The sequence below is a fragment of the Cicer arietinum genome, chromosome 3 (genome assembly GCF_000331145.2).
Source record: "Cicer arietinum cultivar CDC Frontier isolate Library 1 chromosome 3, Cicar.CDCFrontier_v2.0, whole genome shotgun sequence".
Lineage (NCBI taxonomy): Eukaryota > Viridiplantae > Streptophyta > Magnoliopsida > Fabales > Fabaceae > Cicer > Cicer arietinum.
Window position 1 is genome coordinate 3,999,795 of NC_021162.2, and position 22,827 is coordinate 4,022,621.

The 22,827-nt window shown below is 28.6% G+C and overlaps 2 protein-coding genes across 3 annotated transcripts; one reads left to right on the forward strand and one right to left on the reverse strand.

Moving 5' to 3' along the window:
* Window positions 1–1,814: 1,814 nt before the first annotated feature.
* Window positions 1,815–4,922, reverse strand: LOC101502419 (isoliquiritigenin 2'-O-methyltransferase-like). The gene is made up of 4 exons (XM_004491815.4): window positions 4,543–4,922; window positions 2,992–3,308; window positions 2,840–2,904; window positions 1,815–2,153 (listed from the first exon to the last, which is right to left on the reverse strand). The coding sequence occupies exons 1-4, from the start codon at window positions 4,917–4,919 to the stop codon at window positions 1,815–1,817; spliced, it is 1,098 nt and encodes a 365-aa protein (XP_004491872.4). The 5' UTR covers window positions 4,920–4,922.
* A 14,468-nt stretch (window positions 4,923–19,390) lies between these two features.
* LOC101498236 (uncharacterized) lies at window positions 19,391–22,785 on the forward strand. Of its 2 annotated transcripts, none has more exons than XM_073366745.1 (5): window positions 19,391–19,969; window positions 20,995–21,199; window positions 21,337–21,398; window positions 21,761–21,899; window positions 22,241–22,785. In XM_073366745.1, the coding sequence occupies exons 1-5, from the start codon at window positions 19,443–19,445 to the stop codon at window positions 22,367–22,369; spliced, it is 1,062 nt and encodes a 353-aa protein (XP_073222846.1). In that variant the 5' UTR covers window positions 19,391–19,442; the 3' UTR covers window positions 22,370–22,785. The 2 variants fall into 2 exon arrangements, with proteins under 2 accessions (XP_073222846.1, XP_004491861.1); XM_004491804.4 differs by having other exon boundaries at window positions 19,394–19,969; window positions 20,995–21,133.
* Window positions 22,786–22,827: the final 42 nt, after the last annotated feature.

The following is a 22,827-nucleotide window of genomic DNA, read 5'->3' on the forward strand; positions in this document are numbered from 1 at the left end:
AAGAAGTAATATGAAGTAGAATATGATCAAAATCCTAATTCTACTATCTTTGAAGGTTCTACTATGTGACTAAGATCATAAAGATTAAAGATACTTTATCATCTTAGTCAACTTTTTTGCCTTTAATTCTCTACCAAATACTTTAGTAGGAGCAAATTTAAAAAAACACAGTCTCTAACTTCAAAAAGTAAATCTTTAGACATCTTGTAATGACAACTGCATACTCTAAGAAACTCTCATATTTTCTTAAATCATCTTGATTTTCTTCGTTGAATCTTCATAAGTGTCATTCCAATACAAGCCAACTTTAAGGTACTCCTTCTAACATTATTATCTCTTTGATATAGATCTATGCCAACTTTTCCTGTGGATGTTTGATACTCTAAAAATCAACATTTGACGAGGAACTATCATGTTTGATTTAGTTATTTGCACACATTTAACTCTCTTTTATATATAATATAGTATGCTTGAGTAATATTAAGACGGAGACTTCTATAGTACATTAAAAAAATTAATATATTTTATATTATTAAAATTAAATCGTCAATAGTTGAATGACATGTCATCTATATACTAAAATTATTAATTTAATCAATTTTAATAGATATTATAGTAATACATTTGTAGATAAATTAAAAATATTATTGATAAAAAAATGTATACTATCAATACACATTTTTTTTTATTATATTGTAGAACTTATCACATTTTTTTTATTAACGCAGTCATTTTATATTTGTTGATTCAGTAAACATTCTCCGTTCAAATTAAAATTTTAATACTTATTTGAAATATTGAAGTTATTTATTTAGTCAAGACGACACATAATTTTTATCTTTTAAGAGTTTTTCATGTTAAAATTTGAGATGTTTTATTTATAATGGTTTTTATTCTTTGAGAATTTTTCATGTTAAAATTTGAGATGTCCTATTTATATATTTTTTTCTTTTATTGCAATTATATTATTTTTAATATTGGCTGTGATTATTAAGTTTTAAGTTTAGGTTCTATAAAAATTAATTAATTTAATTTAGCGAATTTTGTTGTGTACTCTGGTGATGAGTACTCCTATATGTTACTTTGTCAATATATATTGTCTATATGTATATAATTTGTTGTTGCAATCTTAATTCCTACGTGCGAATAATTCAATCGTGTTTCAACTGTTTGATTTACATTTGTTCATATTTAGGGGATGCAAGTGGACAAAATAAATCTAATTAATTTGAACATTCAAACTAAATCAATCTGAAAAATTATCGGTTATTTTTAGTTCGGGTAAAAAACTAAATCAATGCATGTAAAGTAAAAATTATTGATTCAGGTATTGGATTTTAGTTTTAAAAACCAATAAAAATTGAACCAACCAATATACTATTCATGCTTTATATATATATATATATATTACATAAAAATCTAATCCAATAAGACAATATCGATAATATCGTATCATCCTCTTTAATAATTATAAGTTATTTAAAACCGAACCAAAACCAAACCCTAATAGATTCATTTTAATGATAGCAGAATAACTTATAAATTATTTAAAAAGATAAATAATTATATCAAGTTATCTTAATAATTATTGGTGTGTTTCTCACAATCATTAATGCAACAATATTTTAAATCCCAACATTACATAAGTATCCTCAAAGCTCAAACAATCAATCGTAAATAAAACATACGAGAAATAATATTTATATATCAAACTAGTAATTAAATCATTTACACTTTTTTATTTATTTTAAACTTTTTAGAAAATATGTTTCAAACACATATTTTAACATTTGATAAAAGTGAAGGTAAACGATTTAATAAAATTGGCATGCAAGACCAACTACTATTGAAATTATATAATTATTTATTTGTATCACTCCAAGGATAGAGAAAACAAGACAAACAACTTCAAGTTTAGAAAATCCAGAGCTTTTACTCAAATTTTCATATTCTTTTAGGGTTCTTTCCCTTCCACCAGTAGTGATAAACATCATATCAATAGTTGAAGTCAGCTTATAAGATATATTTGTTGATTCTGAATCTTCTGGTGATATGAACTCCACAAGAATGACTTTACCTTTTGGAGGCAAAGCTTTGTGACAATTGCTTAAAATTTCTAAGCATTTTTCGTCCGACCAATTATGGCACACAAACTACAACAGTATATATAATCAAATATAAAATGGGTGATATTATTAATAAATAATAGACATAATTAATTATGCAGTCCCTTAACATAATTTCAAATAACACTTCAGCCCTTTTTTTTTCCTTTTCGATTTGGTCCTTTATTTAATTTGAAGTAAACAATTTGATCTTTTATGTTTTAAAATATTTTTACAAAAATTCATCAAAATTTTTATACAAAACTCATAAATTAATTAATTATCATCTTCAATATATATAATGCAAATTTCATCAAATTTATAACTCATATTTTCATTCTTTATATTTTCGAATTTTTGTAATAAAATTAAATAAATGACCAAATCAAGAAAAAAAAGATATCTGACTGAAGTATTATCTAAAATTAAGTTAAGGGTCTGCATGAGCAATTGTACATAAATAATAAGATAAAATAAAAAAAATTCTACGATACAATAAAAAATACAGTGTGTATCGGTACTATGAATTTTTTAACTTATAATTTTGTTTCATTTATTTATTCACGTATGCAATACTATAGTATTTATTAAAATCGACTAAATTAAGAATTTTGATACATTAATGATATGTCATTCAACTATTGACTATTTAATTTTGAAAGTACCAATATTAATTTTTCAATGTTCTATAGAAGTCTCTAAAATAAATGTTTATATTATGTATGTATACTAACCTTAAGCATTATGGCATCTCCTTGTGGAACACATTCAAACATATTTCCTCCAACATGTTCAATACCTAAATAAAGTTTTACAATTTTAAATTAATAACATAAGTGGTTGTTATATATAAACTTTGAGAATTAAGATGTGATGAAACAATTACCTGAAAAGGGTGGTGCATTTTCAATCACTTGAGGAAGATCAAAATTGATTGCCTTGATTATTGATGGATATTTAGACAAAATCATTTTGAGGCTTTGTCCATTTCCACCTCCTACATCAACTAGTGTTGTTAGTCCTTCATATCCTTTGTATATTTCAAGGATTCCTTTCATATGAGCTGTACATGTTTCAGTCATTGATTTATTAAATATTTCGTTTATTTGTGGATCTTTTTCAAAATAATCATAGATAGATATTCCATGGACTTTTTTGAATAGATCAATCTCTGACTCCATAATTGTTTCCTTGAGATTCAACCTATATTAAAAAAAATGATTTTTGTATATAAATATATAACAAGTTATTTGCAAGTAATGATACATATTAATTAATGGAGAATATGTACCTAAATATTTAAAATTTAGATTAAAATTTTATTTATTAATCTACTCATCTCTCTAGATATACACATGCAAATGTAGCAAAATATATTTATATATACTTATGGTTGTTAAATAAAATTTAACAATACGTGTGTCTAAGTACAATTCAATTGGTAATTGAAAAAACATTAATATATAAAATTTGAATTCGAACACAAATTTCTTCATTTCTCCACGATTAAGGTGGGAGTCTAATCATTAAATTAGTTAACCTTCATTAACCATAATTTTTAAAATGTTTAAATATATATTATTTACATCAATCAACCAAATTATGTTCAAATATGCAAGATGACTTTCAGTTGTTTAAGTACACATGATATCTATTAGTATTAACTGTGATTAAATTCAAATATATGCTTCAAAATTCACAATTAATGATGTTTAAAATTGAGATTAATTGTGTTATGTGAATGGTTGATGAGTTGTGATGAATTAGTATGTTTATTAACCATCAACTAAATGTAATTAATCATTCATTTAAATGATGTTAAACTATTTGAGTTATATTGTCCTATTTTGTGTCAAAATATCATAACTCATTATTAGAAGAGTTAAAAAGATTTTTAGTTTTATAAAATTTCAAACTTTTAATTTTAGTCCAAGTATAAGAAAACTAAAATGTTTTTGTCCTTACAAAATTATCTTTCGAACAATTTTAATCTTTGTTGAAACAATTTTCGACTTTGAAGTTTTTACATGATTTTTTACAAGTATGTCTAGATCGTTATAAAAAGTTTCTCTACAAAAATTTAATTTTTTTTTTTAACTTAAGATGATTAAATATGAATTTTTTATTTGTAAGAAACTCAAGATAAAAGTAACAAAAATATGAATTTAAAAATCAAATTTCAAGCTCATTTTTTATAAGAACTTTTTATATTGTTGTAAATATTCATACAAAAATTCATTCAAAAAAATATATAACAACAAACATTAAAACTGTATCCATGATAATTTTGTAAAAACTAAAAATTGTAATTTTATTCTATATAAACTAAAAATAAAAGATTAAAATTTTATAAAAGACTAAAAAATATTTAACTCAATCAATAATATATATAACTATAATTAGTGGCAATAAATAACTAAAGGAGAAAAACACTTACCACACTCCTAAGAGAGTAGGGTGACACATGTATGATATCATTGAGCCCAAATAATCATCATTGTTGTCATAACTAACAAAGTATTTTCCCAAAGATGTGATTCCATAAAATCTAACAATGTTACCATCATCATCATTGGTTCGAGTTGATACAGACAAAAGAGAGTAGCTAGCAAGCAAGCGCAACATACGATCGAGCCTATTTGGCAACTCAGAGTGTTGTGTTGATAACTTTGAAGCAATTTCAAAAGTTGAAATGAATCCACCTTTATTGTTATCATCTTGTGAGCTAATTTCTTTGGCAATAATGTTAAACAAGTTGAGTTCCATTGCAGCATTAAGAACTGCAGGAAACACCAAGTTGGCACCTAGTACCATGGCATTGAGGACATAATTGTCTTTGGATGTTTGTGGATTCTCCATGGAATATGAATGTGTGTTTTTTTTCCCTCAACAAGTGTTGCTTTTTATAGGCAAAATAGTATTTGACTTGGCACATGCATGTGTCACTTATTTTATTTGGTGGGTTTTTTTTTATAACTCTTTGAATTCAGTGAGTAACTTTAGTTACTAAACAATTCAATTACACTTTGACCCGTTAATCAAATAATCCATTCTTTTTATTTTTATTTTTTAATTTTTTTATTTTTATGTAAATGACAAGTCAAAAAACTTCCACACAACTACTAATTAGTTCTGGATTTGAATTCGAGAAATATTAATATTATGCAAATTGAACTAAGATTTAAAGACATAATTTATTTTTTTATTTTAGTCTTAAAACTTTACATTTTTAGTTTCTATAAATATTAGTCATTTTAATTTTATTCTATATATTTTATTTTTGTTTATGCAATTTTTTAAATAATTTTGATTTTAGTCACTAATTATTATTATTTTTTTGTAAAATTTAATGTGACAAATTTTTAATGACGATGTGGTACATTTGATTGTTGATTCCGCCATTTAAATAGGTTTTGAAGAATTCAAAGAGTATAATTTTGTATTGTCTGATATAGGGACAAACAAACACAAGATAGAAATGAAGTGCAAAAGTATACTAATATTTGCAAGTATCTAAATTTTTGCCTATTATAACTTGCAAAAATCAAACCTTCTTGCAACACTTTAACTTTGTATCTATAAAATAGCATGCCAAAATTATATGCAAATAATTAAAAAATAAGAAATAAAAAAATAACATTGTAATTTAGCTTATTGCAAGATATATAAGAGTTAATGACTCGTCATACTTTTGAACATCCATATGAAAAAATAAAATTTGTTAACTTAATCATATTAAATCATAATTTTGATACAAAAATATGAAAAAGTATAATTTGTCAACTTATTCATATTAACTCATCATAATTAAATGTTTTACTTATAGAATACTAACTTATTAATATTAACTAGTCAATTTTTTTAAAAATAAGTTTGTTATATTTTAAAAGCAAAATTAAACTTAAAATATAAATTAATCATTATAATTTTTCGTCAAATTAATTTTTACTAAATTTCGAACAAAAAGTTAGTATTATTTTTACTGTAAAATTAATTTTTACTGTAAAAAATGGAGTATTATTTGGTATATAAAATCTAACAAAAATATGTTTTCTTAATATATTTTTCAATTTTACGATCTAAACTAATATCATTATTTTTACAGTTGGAATTCAAATTTGAAGTGATTATTCCTACATCGGCTAGGAATGAAAGAAATGTTAAATAAATAAGAGTGGTGACCCATATATCAGTTGTTTTAAAATTTTGGATTGGGATGTGGTGTCAAAGCCTCTGTGTTGTTGTCGTGGTGGAGGCAGTAGTGGAAGATCCTAGTGTGGATCAAGTATAGTGTTATGGGTGACTCCCACTTATGGGAGAAATTGTTGGAATTCAAGTGTGAGTGCTTAGTCACACATCGACTAGGAATAGAGGAAATGTTGAAGGTGACTCATACACTCATTTCCATTTTTCAGCTTGAAGGAAATCAAAATGGGAATGAAGGCGTTGCATGAATTGATTTTCGGTGAATGAAGGCGTCGCGTGAAATGGTTTTCAGTGAATGAAGGCGTGAAATGGTTTTTGGTGAATGAAGGCGTGAAATGGTTTTCGGTGAATGAAGGCGTGAAATGGTTTTCGGTGAATGAAGGCGTGAAATGGTTTTCGGTGAATGAAGGCGTGAAATGGTTTTAGGTAAGTTGATTTTTTACGTGAATAGATTTTTCATGTGAATAGTTTTTTGTTAAGTTATTATAAAATTAATACTAAATTAGCATTTGTGACACTCTCTCTATAGCTAAAAGTAACTATAGTGACAAATAAATATATATCACTAAATATTGAGTGTCACAATAGATCTTTTTTTTTTGTAGTGTATTAAGTTTTTGGGTTGAAAGAAATGTAATGTCAAGGTCTCTTAGGGATCCTAAATGTTTAGATTGTTGTTGTTGTTGCGCTCCATGGACTCCCCAACAAGTAGTATAAGAGTCATGGTTTGGTTTGGTGGAGTAGTGGAAGTGGGAGATACTAAAAATGGAGGAAATGTTTGATATATAAGAGTAGTAATCCATATATCCTGGACCTTTAGCCCATGGCACACAGTTAAAAGAGAGATTGTTGGAATTCAAGTATAAGTGATTAGTTTTATATCAACTAGATAAGAGTGGTGACTCATATATCTTGAATCTTCAACCCACATATACTGAACCTTTACCCTATTACCACTGACGCACTCTCCGATAAATGAATAAAATACATAAGAGTATACTTATCAAATAGTACAATTATTTTGATCTCGTCAAATTTAGATCACTCATTCTTTAATTACAAACCCAAAACCCATCAATCCAAAAATGCAACTCTGTTAATAGAAGTTATCTCATGTCAACCCTATTAATATGTGCCTTCAAAATTCAGAAATTTGTCTTCAACCACATGTCCAACAACTTTTTTTTACTCCTAGAAACCTAGACAATTCATAAAATAAGCATACAATAAACTCAACCCTAAATCAAATAGTTATTAGTAGAGAAAGAAAAATAACCATAAATCAAGTACTTGTTATTAGAAAGAAAAAAAGCATGAAAGAGTCGCACGCACGTACATACACACATACACATAAATCAAATACTTGTTATTAGAGAAAGAAAGTATAAAACAGCCACACACATAAATCAACTCCTTGTCATTAGAAAACACACATCAAACAAATGGCCATGGAGGGGGAGCTGCATGTAGTGGTGGTCTGATTTGTGGCTTGGTGAGACCACAGGTCGTCGGAAGTGAATCAGAGAGATTCAACCAACTAGCACTGGTGACCAACTTTGGACATAGTGGTGAGAGAGAAAGTCCCTTCAAGAATACATTCAACAATTTTATATGGTATGTTAATTTGTCTTTTTACACATAATGATATAAACTTATATTTTATTGTTTTCACAAGACTCACAAATAACATCACATAAATTTTCATACTTTTAATAGTTAAGATTGAATTTTTATTATGATTTATAATGTTAATATTATTTTATTAAAATATTATAATTATAGTCAACAACAAATTAATACTTACAAAAAAGAAAACAATTTTATAATATTGATATAAGAAATATGTAATTCATATTTTAAAATGTTAGTTGATTTATAAAAAAAAATAAAAAATAGAAACTACGTTCTTAATATATATATATATATATATATATATATATAATTTTGAAACAACTATAAAACATATTCATTTTAATGTAAATACTTTTTTAAAAATATTTATAAAATTAATGATATTAATATCTTTTGTTAGTTGAACACAAATAGTTGTAGTTGAGTTAATACAAAATTTAATATACTTTTAGGGTCTCTAATTTGATTTGTAGGGACTTATTTTACGCTAAAATCAATTAAAATTTTATTTAAATTTATGGTCCCTTAATTGACATATAAAATATGTCATAAATTATTATTTAGTAATTTGTAGTTGTTGTCATCAATAACAAAATAATGCTTTTTAAAAAATAAAATATTTTATATATAAAGCATCAATATAATTAGTGATTGTGTTGAATTTATATAACTTTTAGAATATATATACACCATAATTGGATGTATGATAGGAATTTTCTTGCAATGAAAGATTTTAAACAATATTACTAACTCTAACAAAATATAATTTTGGTACTTAATTTCGTAAAATAAAAATTAGACTAATAGCCTAAGAAATTCAATACATAATAACACTAACATTGCATAAATTAAATTTTAGAAAATTGAGAGTCTTACAACAGAGATATAAAAGATATAGATTAAAGAAGAATTACAAAAAATATTTATGAATGATTATTGATAAAACTCTTCAAATGGTGTTAGAAACAATCGTATCTGAGTTTCTCTGTTAGGGCACAAGTCTCCAAACTTCACAATAGCCAAAAATAAAAAATAAAAGACCCGTAAAGTGAAAAAAACACATTTCAATGTATTCAGATGCGCGCCACGCGTCCCAGGCACAATCTGGCAGATCCGGCGGTGCTGAAATGCGCCCCAGTCGCAGGTTCGCGCTTCAAGCGTACAACATCTCTTTGTCTGGAGTTTAGTACATTTTTATCCTCTTTTGAGTTCGAATTTGGTTCCAATGTCTTCACAAAATTTGTAGCTATGGATCTTAGCTTTCATTTGAATTTGGCTTGACTCTAATTGGACATATACAACTTCAGATATGGCTGAATTACTCCACATAGGTCATGTTGATTTCTCACCAAAGTTCAACATTGCACTAAAACAAAGAAAAAAAACGCAAAACTACGAAAAATCTCTACTTAATCAAGGAAATAAGAACATAAATGTTTTATGAACTCAAAGAACTAGAATCAACAAGATATATCAATTAACTCTTTAAGTTAACTAATAATCACTGATATATAAAATTAAAAACAGTGAAAAATATGCATATGATGAAGAATTATCAATTTACACCATATTTCAAAGCATCTTCTACTCCTTTTTGTTGTTGTCTTGTTATTTTTACTCCTTACAATCTTTCTCCTGATATGTATAATGACACAATAGGACAAAAATATGTTTTTATTTTTTTTTATTTTTAGAAATGCCATATTGAAAAGGCCCTTAGGCTTACTTCCTACTCAAACTGAGCCTAACCCAAAAGAGAAGAACGAGCATTGCAAGGCCATAAAACTTAGGAGTGGTAACGAGTTAAATCAAGAAAATAAGCAAGATGAGTGTGCCCTCGAGAAAAGAAAAGAAACTCCAAGGCGAGAAAGTCGTGTTAATCAAGACCAACCCTATGGCAAAAACTCGCTATTTCATATAGCAAAAACTCATTTTATTGTAACAGACCGACCCTTACCATTATTGATACTATTAATCAAGACCTTCTCGATCCCGTTTCCTTTCCATAGAAAATAATGAGTTTTTTTTCCTTTCGTGGGAGTCGAACTCGGTACCTGAAGGATAAGTATATTTGTCCACATATTCCCACTACCAATTGATCTGGAAAGGAGAAAGATGATCAAGTAAAGGCAAGTATTCATTTTCTCCAAAGACATAAAAATGAGCAACATGATGACTAATTTGCTAAATTTCTTGAGATATTTAGGAATTTGCATATCAAAATTCATTTTGTTGAACCTATTGCTCAAATGTCTAAATATGCTAAATTTTTAAAAGTAATTATTTCCAACAATAGAAAACTTCGAAATAATAAATCTTAATGAGGAATGTCCTGCTATAGTTTTAAAAAAGTTACCACCTAAGCTTAATTGGATCCATGTAATTTTAATATTCCTTGTTCAATTGGTAACTCTCTTTGTAAAATTGCATTGTGTGATTTAGAAGCAAGTATAAATTTGATGAATGTTTGTGTTTTAGAAAAATTGACTTGCATGAACCACAACCTACTAACATCTTCATATAATTAGCTTATAGATCTATAACTCACCTTTTGTAGGATAGTGGAATATGTTTTGATAAAAGTGGGAAAAATTATTATTTTTCTCACGAATTTTGTGGTGTTAAAGATAGAAGAGGATAAGGAAGTTCTAATAATTTTGGAGCGGCCATTCTTGGCCACAAGAGATGTTATAATTGAAGTTAAAAGGGGAGGTTAACTTTACAAATGGATGAGGAAAAATAAGTTTTCACAGTTTATAATTTCTTTAAAAATATTTTTTTTTCTACTTGTAATTTTGTGCAGGATATTTTAATTAATGATGGGAAGCCTCTAATGGAAACTATTGCTCTACATGATCCCATACTTGCTGAAGAGCCCCCTTGATTTTTCTTGTTGGGTCATTGTCAGCAAGCTCAAGACGTTAAAAAAGCTCTTCATAAGAGGAAACCATTGTTAACATATTTTTATTTTTTGAATTTTACTATTTTGGTATGTTTAATTTTATTTTTAGAAAATATAAGCTCCAATTGCGAACTCTATCAACTAAGTCACTTTTACTTTTTCTCAATTATTTATTTATTCATTCATTTTGTGTCAATTTCAATATTCTGGATAGGACCATGCTTTTTGCTAGTGTGAGAGGAGGAAATATATTTTGACGTTTGACCTCTTGTAGTGGTTGTGATGATTTCTTTGGTGGCTTGTTTTACTTAAATTATGTGTTTGAAGTTTATCATATAATATTGTTATTGTGTTTGATTTTCAAGCAAGGCCTAGTGATGAGCATGTTGTTAGGCCTAAATTGAAACTTTGAAACTATGTTTGCTCGGATAAAGATGTTCCTTAGTTTTAACACAATTTTTTTCTATTGTGAGTAAGTTTAGGTGTCTTAAGATAAACCAAAATTAAAAGAGTTAAGCCTAATTTGAAGTAAATTAAATCCTCAACATAGGACAACTCAAAAAGAAAAACTTCATGAACTAAGGAACAAGAAAAAGAAGTAATTGATAACTTAGTCTAAAGAATTAAAAATAAAATAAAATACTATATCACTTATTAGTTTAAGGTTACTCATACTAGTAATCAGATGAAAGGTGATGTGAAGTATTATTTCTCTTAGTAGCTTGTGGATTACTTGCACTAATAGTCAAACCAAAGATGAAATGTTGTCAAATTAAAAAAAAATGAAGTGTTTGTTTCAGTGAGTAGCTTGAGGATTACTTGCATTAGTTGCATTAATAGTCAAGTCAAAAGTAGAATGATATCAAAATCAAAAGAAAAAATGTCATGAATAAAAGGTGTTGAGTTATCTAATTAAATCAAAGAAAAATGTCCCTAATACTTGAAAAAAATAAACATATATGTTTTATGATAAAGATGAAACTTTATGAATGAGAATGATTAAATGGATTGATCGAAGAAAATCTAAAGACATTGAATGCTAAAAGCAATAAGGTTAACCACACACACTTTGAACTATGCAAATTAATCTTACTTAGTTGGCATAAGGTAGGAAGAATTCTATTTAGTCTTAACAATTCACAAGGATTATTGCTCAAATTGAAAAATTCATGGTGTCTAGGTGAATTTCATTTTTGTTGATTGTTTCTCTTCAAAATTTTAATTTATCTTTGAGCCATAACTTGCTTGAGGGCAAGTAAAGATTAAGTATCAGGGGGTTTATAAACTCCATCTTAGTACAATTTTTAGTTTATTATTATTAATTATTTTTAGAGCAATTATATAATTATATAAATTATTATGAAAAAGATGAAAAGAATTAAAGAAATAATATATAAAATATATATGTAAATATAATATATATATATATATATATATATATATATATATATATATATATTATACTTATATTAAAAATAAAAAAGTTATTGAGACAAAAAAATAAATAAATTAAATTATTGAAAACAAATACTGCGTGAAGAAAGAAGATATTTAGGTCAGTATATATTCTCTATGCAAAACATTATACTTCACCGTCTAGTGATATATTTGTAAAATAATTACCAAAATGAATTATCTTTTCAATATTTTAATATAATATTAATGTAAAGAAATATATTGATCCTTACAAAAAAGCAGTACAAATAAGTCATTGATAAAATAGGGCTCTTTTTAATCTGAGAAAAAAAAAATTACAACAATTTAGTTTTTGAACTACAATATATCATTATAAAAATTGATGACGTGTATCGTTAAATCATTACACTGTTAATGAATTTCTTATAGGATCTTTACCAAAAGTATAAACGGACAATTTTAAGTGATTTTTGTCTACACGATAAGGAAGGGTTAACGTCTGACACAACGACTATATTCCGACGATTTTCATTCGAGGTATTTCTACTATTATTTTTTTGTTTTTTATTTCCGTTTCCTAATTGCAATTTCTTTCCTTTATGTGATGATTTTGTTTCCTTAAATGTTGGGAGTTTGTTTTTATATTCATTCTTTTTATTTTTAACATCCTTGAATTTGTGTTGTTCTCGATTGATATATTCTACCAATTTAAAATAATGAATATCGTGACATATGGAGATGATTTTCTTTAATTTAGTACTTGTTAATTAATTTATATGAATACGATAATCTTTTATACTATTTCTGCGATAAAGTATATTTGCTCTAAGTGTGTTTTTATCGTAACATATGTGAATTATTGTATGGTTAAAGACTTTGGCACAATCTTTAGGATGTGAGCATGCAAGTATTTTTATTTTTGAATTAGCTAAAAAAATATATAACAATAAAAGTTCAAAGTACAAGAGATATTCATAATTTAAAAATATAAGAAAATAATGCCAAAAACGAACCACAAACACAAATCATTCGAAAGAGATTAGGAGATTATCACACAACACAAAATACATAATAAAAAGTCCCATACACTTTCGGGTCGTAAATACCAAGAAATAAAATCATAAATGAAATTATTATCTTTTAACTTTGATCACGCCTAAATTGACAATTTTATGTTCTCAACAAGAAACACACCATTTAGTGTGATACCCTAAATTCTAAAATAATATATATATATATATATATATATATATTAATTATTATAAGAATTTTTAAATTTAATTTACAGTAGATAAAGAAAATCTATTTTTATTTTTTGAAATAAAACTTTTATAACAAATTTAGGATATCACATTTCTCAAAATTCAAAAGGAACAATTTAAACTTTTCCATTTATAAAACAACAGGGTTTTCATAAAAGAGTTGTTTCTAATTAAATAAATAAAATACAACTTATGACTATCATTCCCGGTATCAGCTATCAAAGCGGGCTTCTCCCAAACTTGAACTTCAAGACTCATTAATCTGTAATAATTGCGACTTCGCAAACGCAGGGGCAAACCAGTCAAACACAAACAACTAAGGAGGTGAGTTTTGAAATCATGTTAATAGTATAATATAAGTAAAAAGAACACACAAACAATCATCATAGAACCGTATCATTACACAAACACTGCTCAAGAAGAATATCACATTAAAAAGTTAAAACCACTCAAGGAAAATCAATACCTTTTACTATAATATCAAATAGTCTAAGAGAAATTATCATCCCTTTTCAAACACATCAATCACAACAAAACAATCACAAGGAATGCAATGCTATGCATGAGCTTAAACTCTACTTCACAATATGGTACCATTCTAACTCTGAAGTACTTGGTTAGGAGGTTTGATACTATGCCACCATCCCGGTGGACGGACAATTCAAATTGGTCATGTCCTCATAGATCCCCTCAACTCAACCCGAGACACATACACGACAATCAAGGTAAATGTGTGTTGCATGGTAGCTCCCGACATTTGGAGTGCGATCTCCAAGTCACGTAGGAAATCCTCACCTGAATACCTTAAGGTCTAACAATCTTGCCATAAAGCTCAACAACAGACCGCTACGATCAGGCTCATTCAGTTGTACTTCCCTGAAATCACTAGGCTTGTCAGGCCCTACCTATATGATGACAAAATAATCTCCACTTCACAAATTCTCAATATTTATTTTCTTCCCTCGTTAGCTTAGACTACTCCATTAAGAGCATCATCTTTAAAAATCATCAATATCTCATCAAATATGGGGTACTTCAATATTCTCATCACAATTTTATAATATCATTAATCATACATAATCATGATCATCATATAAAGTCGTCACAATTTTATAACATCATTATCATCAATCAAAATTATCATTATCATCATGTAAACATATATCATACCATGCATCCATCTTTTATTAACACATCACATAAATTCGTTTAATCAAACATATGCACATAATTTCATTCAACATCCAACATCACAATAATGACAAATATCAACTACCACACAAGTATCAAAAATTAAATCAATCAACACCTTATAAACATTTCTATTTTACATTTTAATCTCACAATTATCATATTTCACATTAATCAATTTATCTCTCAAAGGACTACTGCCATACGTAGCGAGCCCCGGAAGAATCGTTGGAAAATACGATTTTCCCATTCATCTCACAATATATTATACTCATGAACTCAAACGCTCTCTCACCCCTTACCTTATTTCGACGGTTTCACACACGAGTACGATTCCACGAGCAAACAATCTTTGTTCTTTGACTTTTTATCCTTCAATCGATCTAACTCGATAGTTTATGGGTAAACGTCAAAAATAAATTATGAGAAAATACTCTAAAAATTAAAATTTGAAATTCGATCAAGGAAAATTACCATAAATCAGAAAACCAATCAGTGGATAATATAGTAAAACAACGTACTGAAATTTGATAAAAGCATAAGAAGAAGTCTCCATGCAAACACAAACACTTTCAGAGGGACCATATTGTTCAATACCACATGGTGTGAAGAAGATGTAACCAACGATACTGATCCAAAGAGTAGTTTGTAAGCATCTTTAATTGTGTAGATCCTTCCAATTTCGAATTTGCAATGTCATTGTTAGATATGTTTTCCTGCAAAAATATGTTATCCAACAACACTACACACTCCTCTACCAACTCTTTATCCCATTCAAACTAGGAGTGTTCAAAAAAAAAAAACCAAAAACTGAACCAAACTGCAGAACTGAACTGAACCAAACTGTTTTTAAATTGATCTGGTTTATAAAAATTTAGAACCGAACTGTTTTCGAACTGATTTTTTAAAACTAAAATCGAACCAAATCGGTTTTTAGTTGAAAAATCGAACCGAACTGGTTTTTAGTTCAAAAAAACTGAATCGAGCCAGTTTTATTTCAAAAAACTTGAACCAAATTTTTTTTAGAAATCATTAGGGGTAGTTATGTAAAATTTGGCAGATATAAATAAAAAAAATTAAGTTAAACCTGTTTGGTTCGGTTCAAATATTAAACCGGTGCACTAATTTATAAAACGGTTCGGTTCGGTTTTTTGAACTGAAAACTAGTTCGGTTCAGATTTTTCAAACTAAAAACCAGTTTGGTTCAATTTTCAAACAGTTCTAGTTTAGAATTGAACTTTGCCCACCCCTAATTCAAACAACTCTCCCCTCCAACCCCAATTCACAACCAGACCCTCTTTTTCCATGTGAATCATATATGCTACCGTAAATTTTTTATCCAAATCCGCTTAACCCAATCAACTTTCCTCACATCATCCCCGTAAAAATGATTCCTAAATAAAAATTATTGACCACACATACATAAAAATACAAATCATTTAATTATTTTTAAAAAACTGTCGTTTCAACTGCTGCAAATATTTGCGACAATTCTAACCGGCTCGGACAAGATCTTTAAATGCACCTATTTTTTGTTCCAGAAAGATATTGCGACAGTTACGAACCGCTTCAATTCAAATAAGCGGTTAGTCTATTTAAAAATAGGAAAATGAGTGTCCTAAAATATTATTTAACATACTAAAATGATAAGTTTTTATTAAAAGTTGTATTCAATGTATCAAAAATAAGTCAAATTACTTATTAAAAAGTGTTAATACAAAATAAGATTTTAAGTAGGCTAATAAATTTTATTCATAAGATCATGTCAATACTAAAAATAAGTCCATCATAAATAATTAATAAGTTTTTCTTTTGTGAAAGTATTTAACAAGCCTGAATTAAGCTTTGAATGTCTTAAACAACTTAGACATATTTAATCAAAGTTTATTATCACCTTTATAATGGCTAGTACGTAGTTTAAAGAAATGATGTATTCCATAGTCAAATTTGCCTTTTTATTTATTTATATTTCTGTAAGTAAATATTGTATTAAAACAAGATTTAGGTGAGCATTATTAGTACACACTTTTCTTATCCTCTATAAAAGATTTGAGAGGATACCCAATATGTTATAGCAAATGAAGCAATCAAATTGAAGTTGCCTAAGTCGTCGGGTCAAATTAGTTGCATCATATTATATACCTTAGTTATTTTAGAATGTTAAAGATTTCATGTGAGGGATCGGAGTAAATAAAAAAGTTGTAGTATAAAAGGATTAAAAATTTGTCTAGATACCATTTTTTCTTAAAAGTTACACCCACTAAGAGAATTGGTATTTCGCGAAGAAGTTGAAGCTCATATGTTTCAATACATTTCAACTAAACTAGGATCATGCACATATACTTTTTGAACTGCGAAATGTGAAATCCATTATAAAAATTCAACAAAAATAATGGTTTCTCAACTTCCTAACAATGGTCTCTCAACTTCCTAACAATGGTCTCTCAACTATCAACAATTTTAATTTCTGTTTTTAAATCAACTTATATTTATTATTAAGTTGCGTTGTGATAGTCTAACCCCATCTGCTTCATTGGTGGAACAAGATTACGTTGTGAGAGTCTGATGTAGGAAAAAAAAATTCAATTTTTGACAAAATACGTTTACATATTTAATTAGGAATCAAAAAGATTTTTGTTGGAATAAAAGCGTATTGTAGTATTCAATTAAGATTTTGTACTCAATTAAAATAAATTTTGTGGTATTCAATTAGGATAATTTGGATTTTTTAAACAAAATGTAGAAATCCATTAGTATTCAATCAAAATTTACAACTTAGAAAATGTTTAGTGGTATTCAAAAATATTAAAATAGATTGTTTTATAAAATGAGTTTCGTTAGACTTTTTAATGAATTTTTATTAGAAAAAAGTATTTCCTCACCGCATGAGATTTTTATGTATTTTTATTTCTTTCATGTATTCTCATTTGTCTCTTCTTCCATCTCTATCATATATCACATCTCTTTATTTTCACATCTTTCTCGTGTCCTAATCTTTGTACTCTTTTGTTTATCCATTTGTGTATAGGGTATGTAAGAGGAAAATAATTTTTTAGTGAGATATGAATTTTTTGAATGACAACAATTTTTAGCTCTACTTTAAGGTGTGCAATATTCTACTAAGAGAAGTGTGATATAATCTACAAGGTAAGGCATATTATGGTAATGACCCTCCATATAAAAATGAACATGAGTTGGTAATCTTCTCTATGCATCGTTGAGAATCTTAACCGAGATGATAACGAGTACAAGTAAAATTTTAATTGTCTTAAAAAAAAACTGTTTTAATTTCACAAACTTCAAATGTTTACTAAAAATTCAAGGGGTTCTTTGAAGTCTTATAAATCTATTAAATCTTTTCATATCCTACGAATTCATATGATATAAATCTAGTAAAATCTAAAGGTATTGGAAAACAGAAGAAATAAAGGGTTTTGAGTTGTGTTGATCATTTTAAAACTTTTTCTTTCCATGTGTTCTTTATCTAAAAATTATCTTCATTTTAACACAATTAAGCAAAACAATGACTGGAGATAAAGCATGAAAATCTAAAGCACATAAGAGGTTAGGGAGAAGAAAAATACACCGATATTTTCATACTAATTATCAATAAATGTTGTTACATCTAATCCTTCTCTTACAGAGAAATTTCATCATGATACATTCAACGACTTAAACCACTAAAGTTCGAGTATATTAACCACCTCTCCAAGTGTTTAATATTGTTTTCAAAGCCTCTTCGGGTTCCCTGTATTTTGATGCCTTAGTAGGAAACCAAAAGTACATTCTCTCGATTACTCAAGACTATTGGTTTCACTTCCCTTGAGTTGAATATTATTTTCTCTGTATCTCCAGACTAAGTATTATTCAAGACCTCTTCAAACCTACCAAAACTACAACCTCTGAATTCCCTCAAGAATTTTGACATTATTTTGGCTCTTGAGTTGAGTTTATACAATGCCTCTCCAGGCTTCCCACTTGAAACTTTCTAGTCTTCTCAATACTCCTTGCAACCTTGCACTATTGAGGAATCAAGTATTTAATTGTCTCTTCAGACTACCAGTATTGTCCTAACATACTCTTCAAACTAAGTATTTTAAGATCTCTTCAGATCTACTATACAATTTCTAGATTTCCTCAAGAATTCCGACTTTACTCCCTCTTGAGTTTAATTTATACAATATCTCTCTAGACTTCCATATAAAGAAATGTTGTTGCTACTACTGAGCCAGACTCCATAACTGGGTTTTTGTGTGTGTGTGTGTGATGTGTGATTTAGTTCTTGATTAGTTTGGTAGGTTTAAAGTTTATTTATTATTTTTTTAATTTGAGAATTTTAACTTTAGAGTTTTTTTTTTCTTGGCTTGTTTGAATAAAATGATGATCTAGTTAATTTTTATTTTAATATTTTTTATCAAAAATAATTTAATATAGCCTCACACATCAATTTTTCTTTTTTAAAATGGTCAATTCCTATACATTTTAATAATAAAAACATTTTGAAGCAAGAAGATAAATGATTAAATTGGTATAAAATAAAAATATATAAAAAAAATGTAATCTTACCTTTATTTTAACCCCTTTGAATGATAGAATATCAGTTTTTATTTTTAAATAAATCATTTAATTTTTTTTTTAATAAATTTTTAGCTTGGACAAAAAAAAAACATTTGAGTTTGATACATATTCTTGTTATCTCGAAAATACAAGGAAGAAGTAAGAAGCAAGATGAGTAGCAGTTGCAAAACCATGTTGTGTTCATCACTCTCTTCTTCCTTCAAATTCAAATCCACGCTTTCACCTTCTCCTTCTCTCCTTCGCCGCCGTAACTACCACAAATCCACGTGGCAATGTTACAACTCACCTCAAAACGCCGCCGTTTCAGCAATAGACGATCCCCAATCAAACCACTCAATACAGAACCTCCTAAGCACCGAAGGAGTCACATCACTTATGAAAATGGAACGCAAACCTCTTCTTCACGAACCTCAGGTTCGGTGGTTCCCTTACCTAAACTCTTTCAGGTGCGGAAACGGTTACGAAGTTACAAGTTCGGAAGTTATTGAAGCGGTTAGTCCTTGCATTTCAGAAACGAGGAAGCATAGGTTCGGGAACGCGGTTCGGAACCGAAGCTACTCGGTTTGTCTTGTGGTGGAAGGGTTGTGTGATTTCGGCAATGTTTCGGCTACGTTTCGATCTGCTGATGCTCTTGGTGTTCAGTCTGTTCATGTTGTGTCTTGTGATGCTAACAAAAGGTGTTAGTTAACATTGTTGTTGAGGTGAAATTTGAAATTTGAAAATGGATTTGGAATTTTTTTTTTCAAGGTCTTCGATTTTTGAAATTACTTAACCTTAGGAATTTAATTGTGCATATATCATAGTGAAGTCGTATTTCATGTTAATATATAAGGCTAGCAAATTTGGTTTTAAAGAAAGCGTGTAGATAAATGAACGCACAACTATTGATCACAGAGTTCGACCAATTGTGTCTATATCTTCGAAAATAGAGTGACTGATGTAGTTTTGTATTATGCAGTGCTTAGAGTTGGGGATATGGGGTTGGTTTAGTGGCTGGGTTGAGTAAGTTAGGGAGTGGAGTGATAAGGAGGTTGAGGGTTCGATCCCTACCCTCAGCAAAATACTAACAATATTAATGTACTAATTACTATCATGTGTTCCAAAACAAAAAGGCAATGCTTAGGGTTTATTGAGTATAAGTTGTGTTCAAATACTAGAGTCTAGATTAAAAGTTTAGCCCTGAACCTACTGCGGTCTGCGCGGTGCGAAGCCGAAAGGGCAAGGTTCCACTATGCTTGTTGCACTTTCAGCTCCATTTGCTACGTTACACTATGCTCGAGCGTCTGTCCACTTATTAGTTAATATGAACCATACTCAACGTATGTTCTATATTGTACTAGAGTTGGTAGAGTTAAAGATAGTGGAATAACATTTTGTTATGAACTTCATCTTTTGAACATTGTAGAAAATTTTGTTATTGTTGCTTGCGGTTATAAAGGATGTTGCATTCTAATTATTGTTTTCATTCTCAACTATAAATGAAGTGAACAGTAATTTATGTACTAATTATTTTATATATGTTTTTACTCTTCTTGAATCTTGCTACTTACATTTTGCCAATGTCGTGAATTTTTTGTTGTCATGATCAAAACTTTTCATAATTATGACTTATGTATTTGAAGTTCATAAATCGAAATTGAAATGAACTTAAGTGAGTGGTATTTGCATATTTTCAATGTCTATCCTGGGTTTCTTGTTGCAGGTATAAGGACAATCGCCATGTAAGCATGGGCGCAGAGAAATGGTTAGACATTGAACTATGGGATTCTACAAAGGAGTGCTTTGAAATGTTGAAATCACGTGGTTATCGAATTGCCACTACTCATGTGGGAATAGATGCGGTATTGTTTGTCTCTGCTAATTTTGTTAGTTCACATCCAGAGAAATTGTGTGAAACCTGTAATCATGTATTGATGCATTTTATTAATGTTTTTTTTTTCCGTATTGAATTATTGTGTTTATTATTAAAAATCCTGTGGCAAAATGTTCGAAATCCTTGTATGTCATAGAGTGAAATTGACTGACCTTTTTCTGCTGTGTATAGGTTTCTATATATGACTTGGACTGGTCCTGTCCGACTGCAATAGTTGTCGGGAATGAAAATAGGTTATTTCCTTCATTTTTTATCCCTAGTCTTAATTGTTTATCAATGAAGTAATAGATGTCTTATTAGTAAAGGCGGTTCAGTTCAATTTGACAGTTGATGCTTTTGAAGAAAATACATATATTTCCTTCATATTGGTGCTTTTGATATGCGGTTGGATTAAAAAAATTCCATGTAATACTTTTGAAGAAGCAAATGTGAGCTTGCTTGTATGTTCTTGTTGACTGACTATGAGTAGTCTGAGGATCTCTGCCCATCTTGATATTGAATTAAATGTTAAATAGTTGTTCTATTTCTTGCAACTCGGGTTTGACTTTTGTACTCAGATTGTGTATATTTAACAGGAGTTGTGTTCTTTTTGCAGGGGTATTAGTGAAGAGGCTTTGGCATTGTCAGATTTGCACTGCAGTATTCCAATGAAGGGGATGGTTGACTCTTTCAATGTTTCAGTTGCTGCAGGAATCCTCATGCACCATGCTGTTTGCGATAGAATTTCTCGTATGGTAATGATTTTAATTTTGTACTTTATGTGGCATAGCATAGCTGTACATTTCAATCTGAATATGCTATGTGATTTTTTATCAATATGGTAGTAAACTTTTAACTATTATGGTCAGTCTTAAGCTTATCAAAAATAAAAAAAAAATTATGGCCACTCTTTACTCTTCTTAACTGTCTTAATAGCTGTAAATGAAGAACTGAACATGAGCTACTGTTCCAACAAGTTTATATGATATCAAAATCATGTCTGATTCTATAATTCATTTCTTACGGCATCATTGTTGATGTTTTCTGCATCTCATTTGACTTTTAGCAAAGTCTAAATTCTCCACAACATTTGCAGGGCCGTCATGGCGATTTGACAGTTGACGAAAGACAAATTCTACTTGCAGAGTTTTCGCTGCGTCATAGCAATAGTGCTATCAGTGTTGTCGAAGATTATGCAAAGCGCAAGGCAGCATTATTAACCTAACAGCATTGACAGGAAGTTAAACTACTTCAAATTGTATGTTTGCTCATCCTTGACAAGGAGACAGGCAAGCACTAGATCCCTGATTGATATTCGTGCAAATGCTATGTTGCATTAGCCGAAGCATGGCGCACAAGCCATACACATGACAATGAGGAACTCACCGTATAATACCATGCTTCTATTTAAATTGTAATATTTCATTAATGATGTGCTTACTAGTTACTAGCCCAATTTTCGTAGCCATGGGAAATTATGATAACTAATGTGCAACTGTTTTTTGTAGAGGTTCTTGGTATTACCGAGTCATAAAGACAAAAAATTTGAAGTTCCTAGTTTGATTCATTTTGACATACAGTAGTTTGTATTATAATCAAGGAAATGCAAAAGGTTATGCTGCTAGTTTGAATGCCGTATCATTCTTTATCTTAATGACTTATTTTCTTAGTGTATTTAAGACT